The sequence below is a fragment of the Ceratosolen solmsi genome, unplaced genomic scaffold (genome assembly GCF_000503995.2).
Source record: "Ceratosolen solmsi marchali unplaced genomic scaffold, CerSol_1.0 scaffold23, whole genome shotgun sequence".
NCBI classification, from domain to species: domain Eukaryota; kingdom Metazoa; phylum Arthropoda; class Insecta; order Hymenoptera; family Agaonidae; genus Ceratosolen; species Ceratosolen solmsi.
In genome coordinates this window covers 724,154-730,462 of record NW_011948430.1, presented here as the reverse complement: position 1 = coordinate 730,462, position 6,309 = coordinate 724,154, and the positions used below count along the sequence as shown (strand labels likewise).

The following is a 6,309-nucleotide window of genomic DNA, read 5'->3' as shown; positions in this document are numbered from 1 at the left end:
TTCAAAATTGATAATTTAAATAATGTTTTTGAAAGTACTTTTAGTACGCGTGCGCCAAATTTCCGGTCTGTCCTTATTTCTAGCCCTTAGCTATCGTTCGTCGAGCAAAAGCTGCATCACAAGGTCCGCGCGATCCCCGCCAATGCATCTGATACCTTTGCCTCTAATACCTTCCTTTGGACTTTTCTCTCCAGCGTTTTTGAAATTCCTTCGACTATTTGTATTATCGTCTGACACTAATAATCAATTTATGGTGAAATTTATTTAATTTAATTATATGTACGAAATGCACTCGCGCATTATGTTCATTTATTTCAATCGCCACTGTTCTACGTCAGTTTATAATATTTAAGAGTTGATTTAAACAATGGATTATATGAATAGTCCGTCGATGAGAATTTGAGATTATAAAAAGTTTTCGAAAAAATGGACTATAATTTTGAATCACTTTCCATGCCATTGACATTTATCGCGATGTCTATAAACACGGCACAAAAAAGAATTCGACTTTTGTAAAGATTATAAAATTAAATTAGCAAATATTATTAAAGGAGCACATTAGAGTAGAATATCTGTGTGCATTTACAACGTACAAGTTCAGATAATTTTTCATGTTTTAGCGAATGATCCTGTTCATATGCATACCGATTAAACTGATATTGGCTTATTAGAATGTACATATGCTCGGATAGACAAGTGCTTATGTTTACATTCTTCACCAACAAACGACAATAGCCGTGACACAACATGTGAAATCAAATGCTCGTGGCTGATGTATATAGCTTTAAGCGAATATTCATTTCATTTAATAAACACATAAAGCATAGAGTGTATAAACTGTCTTAATATAAAGTATAAAATGAAAGTATATTTATAGACATATCAATGTAAATACCGCGAACTGTGTTAATAGAAAAGCCACTCTCATATGTTTATATAAATAATGTGTAAACATTAACACAACAAATATATGCGTATGACAGTAAACATGAAAATACACTTGTACTTTATTAACACACATTTCCTATAATGAAACAAGTTGAAAATGTCGTTTTTGTTAAGGGCGATTGGATACTTATTGATAAATATGTATTTACCAATAATAGTTTTTACAAAACCGTATGCAGATATTAAAATCTTAGCCTACTTGTTATTAATATATATTTATATTAATCGAAATTGGAATTATGTTTGGATAACGTATAGATTATCTACTAAAACTTATTTAATAAAAATGACAGCGGATTGACTAATTGATTCTGCAAATTTACATTATGATTACAAATATTAACAATAATTTTTTTTTTTATATAAATCATAGATTCAATGTCAGGTTCGCTTCAATTAATGCTTTATTAGTAAAAACAGTTAAAAATAATTAAGAAAATTAATATAATTTTGAACTTCATTTTATTTTACTGACCATAATATCCATGTGTTTATTAAAGAAAATTGAAGATAAGAAATTGTTTTATTTAAGTACAAAATGTTTTATTTTATACATAGTATAAAATACATTTTAATTAGTTTAATTAGTCACGAGCTTCACTTAACATTTATTTATATATTTCACATTCAATATATTTATTATTTAGAATAATTGGATAACAACTTACTCATATATTGCTTTAAAATAGCTATAAAGTTTTCCATATTTTCCTTAACTAATACATTCATTAATAATAAAGGTACTTATCTAATATATTTACTTCTGGCTTATTCTATTTTATGCTAATTTTTAAACAATAAATAAAAAATAAATTTAGTTCGAATAGAATAAATAATAATAATAATAATTAATAATTCGTAAATATTTTTAATAATCAATGAAGTTAATTGTTTTTTCTATATCAATAACTGTTGACTGAAACAAAAAAAAACAATAATTTGAAAATGCAATATATTTTAGATATAATTTTTGAATATTTAAAAAACTTTTCTTTACTCTTGTAATATGTTCTAATAATATCTAGTTATTTAAATCCTTTAATGTAGTTACTTTGATGAAGAATATTGAATTTATACAGTACAAGTGCAATAAATAAATATTCGAATTGACGAGAAGAAAATAAAAATGCATTATTATAGTATTTTAGTAACTTGATGATTATTTTACTCTTGTAATATCAACGAGATTTAGGTTCAATAAATATTACAACAAATTTTTATTCCAAGTTTGTAACGGTTTAGTTGATTTATTCACATACATAGGTGAACGAAACGGATTTTATTTTTTATTAAAATTTTTTATTAAAAAAGATATACTTTTTTTACATAAACAAACTTAATAGACATTGTTAAACAGTTAAAAATAATTTATACATATTCATTAATTCTTAATACATTTTAAATAATAATATAATAATGTAATAACAAAGCGTTGATATACAATTTTTCTATTACAACAAAAACTGTCTTCATGTTTTAATAAATTTATGTATTTTATTTTATTTTTAGTATTTACAATAAAATTTTAATAATCATATGACTAAATATAAATTTATTTTTTATTTATATGTAAACAATTCTTTGATTATATCAAATGGATTATCTTGAAATTTAGATTTACATTTATCAGAAAGCATTTTTTCTTTTATACAAGGACAATGTAATTCCTGCATAATCTTACTATTTTTACTATACATACTATGAGTAATTTTGACATTTTCTTGTGCATTTGGAATTGCAATAAATTGTGTTATATGTATAAATAATTGATTAGGATCTAGAATTGTCCAAGGTTCAAAAATCTTTAATACTGGCTTTTGATTTGTATTAATTAAATTAGAAATTTCAGGTACATTCATCACAGTTATAAATCGATGAGTCTGTTCTTTCAATAAACTACTTAAGAGATTATTAGTGTCTTCAACCAATACACATTTCAATAATTGATTCTCATTGATCATTGGTAAGTGTTCTATTATTTGAAGAAGAACAAATGGTTTTACTATATTATTGGATGACTTTTTAGACAACTGATGACGTAATAAATTTATACTTGACCTCTCTTTCCCCATCTTTTGGCACAAAGTATCCGATAAAGTGCCCCTATAGAATGAAATTAATTATTAAAATATAACGGTGAATTTTTCAATGGCATTAAACAAATATAAGTTTTAAATTACAACATACTTTTTGCGAATTTTTCTTTTTTTCTTGCCTTCAAATGTGTTTTGTATAATATAAATTGGTTTGCTATATTCTGCTTTCGATTCTAATGTACTAATACTGTTAATTTGATCCGAAGAAGCGAGTGACTTTGTACAATGTTGAGATTCGGTACTTTCAATAATAAACGATTCACAATCTTGAATATTATCAATTGATTCTGATGAAAGAGATACCGGATTTGAGATTTGCTTCTGTTCAAAAATTGATTTTGAAAGAATTTGACTACTTATATCTTCTATAAGATCACTTTCTGTTTTATCAGAGTCAGTATTTATTTCTTGTATATTCGTTTCAGTACTATCAGTAGTTCCATTTTCACTGGATATAGACTCAGTAAACTGCGATATAACTTCTTCTACCAAATGCGACGTATTTAGAAAAATCTTTCTCTTAATATTTTTATAAAAGTCTTTTTTAATTACTTTATTTGTGGATTCTATGATATTTGGAATACCAATTTTTTTGTCATATTCTGATACGATGGATGTTTTGTGTGAGAATTTATCACTATTAGATTCGACAGCTAAATTTTGTTTATCTGAAATTAAAGTAATATGAGTAATATTATAACATATGATTTAATCACAAAAACGGTAGCTTACAATACTGTTCTGACTTCAGTTGTATTTTTGGTTTTTCTATTTTTTGTTTTATCAAATTTTTATGATTACTTTCGTCGCCATTCTGTGTCACCTGCAAATTTGTTATCTTCCTTTTTTTTGGAATTTTTTTAAGATTTGCAATTTTAGATGATCGTAAGCGCTTTCCACCCAGTATAGGTGACATAGGATTTGAACACGATGGCAAATATTGTTGCTCCGATTGCGGTAACGATGGAATTGTAAATGACGTTCCATCTATCTTATTAATTGCAGTCGAGCATTCTTTTATGTTTTGAACACCATTGGGAATATCTGTATTAGAATATAAGCTATGTTCCAACCAATGCTGAACATATTTACTTTTATTTTTCGAAATGGATTCGGTTTCTTTATTTCTATAAAATTTCTCCATTTCCTTGGCTAATAAGCATCCCTGCAAATCATCATATTTGTATCGTTAAATATCAAACTAAACATTGTAATAGAAAGATAATTGTTAAAATGAATGTTTATAAATGGAAATATCTATCGAATTATTCGAGCTATCGATAAAAATTAATTATTGTTTTTCGATTACTTTTATATCAAATATCGTAAAAGTTATAAAATATATAAAAAGTATATAAAATAAAAAACTCAATTACTATTCATATGGTAAAAATAACAATTTAAATATAGATTATACTTTTTATAAAATGAATTTATATTACTTATTTACCAATTTCGCTAAATTCGCTTCCATTAAATGTAAAAATCCAAATAAAAAAATTAACAAAGCATAGAAAATATATAGAGAACATATATATATAATAATATATATATATATATATATAATAAGACGTTTGTCAAATCCATATAAAATACATTAGATATTAATGTCGCGCATAGTAATTAATAGTTAAGCCCAAAAGAATGAAAACGTGAACAAAAATTTGATTCTAGAATAACTACGAAAAATCCTTGTTCCATTCATAAGATATATTAAAATCAAAATAAATTAAAGTAAAGATAACAATTACTAACTTGAAGATATTTATATCTTTGCAACAGGCTGTTGTTACAGTGCTGCACTCTACAAATTCACATTATGCAGTCTGTATTCTTTAAAAAGTAATTTTACAGCTGAGTGTATTAAGGATTAAATGTGTCGTAAGAGTTGATTAATGATGTAATTAAGAAAGCGTGTCCACTATATCGTAAACTCGTTAATTCTCATCAGCGAAGGTGCTAATGCTCAATGTTTTTAAAGACATTAAAAGTCTCGTACTCCATTTTCCACCATAAACCGGGAATATTGAATGGACCAATGGATTTGTATATCTACAACGCAGCTTGGCATAGGTTTATCATTTGGCTTATACTTGCTTTCCATCGCTATTTCCGGTTGCTTTCTGTGGTATTTGATTTGAGTTTACGAGGGAGAATGCCTATTTAACGTTCCATGCAACAATATTCTTTACATTTTTCTGCATAAGTGCCCTGTATATAAATATCTATCTGTAATTTGTAAAAAAAAACAAAAAAAAAACAAAAAAACAAAACAAATAATTGGACGTAGTTTATAAAATAAAGTTCGAATGATCAATAATATTCTTAGCATGTTGTGTTTTAAATACGATGTGTTTAACCTATAAGAAATAACTGGTGAATTTACGAAATGATATAAATACTGATACGAAAGTAATATAAAGTGATATAAAGAGTTGTTATACAGTTTGAAATTATTTTGAATAAAGTTTTATAAATTACAAAAGCAAAATGAAACTCTTAACACACAATATGTTAACATCCAAATGTTTAAAAGGTGTCCTGGTAGGATATCCTTTAAAAATTGAGGTAATGGTTCTTACGATATAACCGTTTTATAATAAACTTTGTAACATAAATTTATTGATTAGAAATTGTGTGAGTTAAAATGTATTTTCAAATTTATTATTTAAAATTATTTATAATATTTGACAATTTTTAGGTACAAGATTTAAGAATATGCGAAGTGAATTGTAATCTTGACTTTTTAATCAGAGTCATTCCTAGAATTGATTATCCAGTTTTGTACACGGCCATGGAAACTGTAAGTTTTGATTTTGAATATAAACGTAGGTATATTTGTCGTTTAATTTATAGCTGTTATAATTGAAATTATTTATATTATAGTTGGGCTACGCTAATGACCTACCATCCGAAAAACCAGAAGATTATCAAACAAATGAAGAGTTTCTAAAAAAACTGCATCATGCTCTTTTTGAAATTGAAATTATTAACGGTAACTTATTGTGTCCCGAAACAGGAAGGAAATTTCCAATTAACGATGGTATTCCCAATATGCTTCTCAACGAAGATGAAACATAGATAGTTATTTATAACTTAATTAAGAATATATATAGATATAGATATATAAAATGTATAATACAATTATTTTATATGGCAATATATATGTTTAAAATATTGTTCAATGTATTCATGTACTATTAATACATATTGTATATAGTTTCAAGTGAATCGGATCAATTTCATGCTATTCTACTGTATCGAA

The 6,309-nt window shown here is 25.5% G+C and overlaps 2 protein-coding genes across 2 annotated transcripts; one reads left to right on the top strand and one right to left on the bottom strand.

The window, feature by feature from the left end:
* Positions 1-2,507: 2,507 nt before the first annotated feature.
* Positions 2,508-4,987, bottom strand: LOC105364088 (uncharacterized). The gene is made up of 5 exons (XM_011501950.1): positions 4,800-4,987; positions 3,777-4,209; positions 3,606-3,712; positions 3,136-3,569; positions 2,508-3,051 (listed from the first exon to the last, which is right to left on the bottom strand). Exons 2-5 carry the CDS (start codon positions 4,186-4,188, stop codon positions 2,508-2,510), a joined length of 1,497 nt encoding a protein of 498 aa, XP_011500252.1. The 5' UTR covers positions 4,189-4,209; positions 4,800-4,987.
* Positions 4,988-5,313: 326 nt separating this feature from the next.
* On the top strand, positions 5,314-6,189 carry Trmt112 (tRNA methyltransferase subunit 11-2). The gene is made up of 3 exons (XM_011501746.1): positions 5,314-5,612; positions 5,746-5,847; positions 5,931-6,189. The coding sequence occupies exons 1-3, from the start codon at positions 5,535-5,537 to the stop codon at positions 6,123-6,125; spliced, it is 375 nt and encodes a 124-aa protein (XP_011500048.1). The 5' UTR covers positions 5,314-5,534; the 3' UTR covers positions 6,126-6,189.
* The last annotated feature ends 120 nt before the right edge of the window (positions 6,190-6,309 follow it).

Coding starts and splice junctions, on each gene's coding strand:
- LOC105364088 (XM_011501950.1), bottom strand. CDS start 4,188: ATGGAGAAATTTTATAGAAATAAAGAAACCGAATCCATTTCGAAAAAT. Junction 3,713..3,776: donor ACTGAAGTCAGAACAGTATT/GTAAGCTACCGT, acceptor CTTTAATTTCAG/ATAAACAAAATTTAGCTGTC. Junction 3,052..3,135: donor AAAAGAAAAATTCGCAAAAA/GTATGTTGTAAT, acceptor TTCATTCTATAG/GGGCACTTTATCGGATACTT.
- Trmt112 (XM_011501746.1), top strand. CDS start 5,535: ATGAAACTCTTAACACACAATATGTTAACATCCAAATGTTTAAAAGGT. Junction 5,613..5,745: donor GATATCCTTTAAAAATTGAG/GTAATGGTTCTT, acceptor GACAATTTTTAG/GTACAAGATTTAAGAATATG. Junction 5,848..5,930: donor TGTACACGGCCATGGAAACT/GTAAGTTTTGAT, acceptor TTTATATTATAG/TTGGGCTACGCTAATGACCT.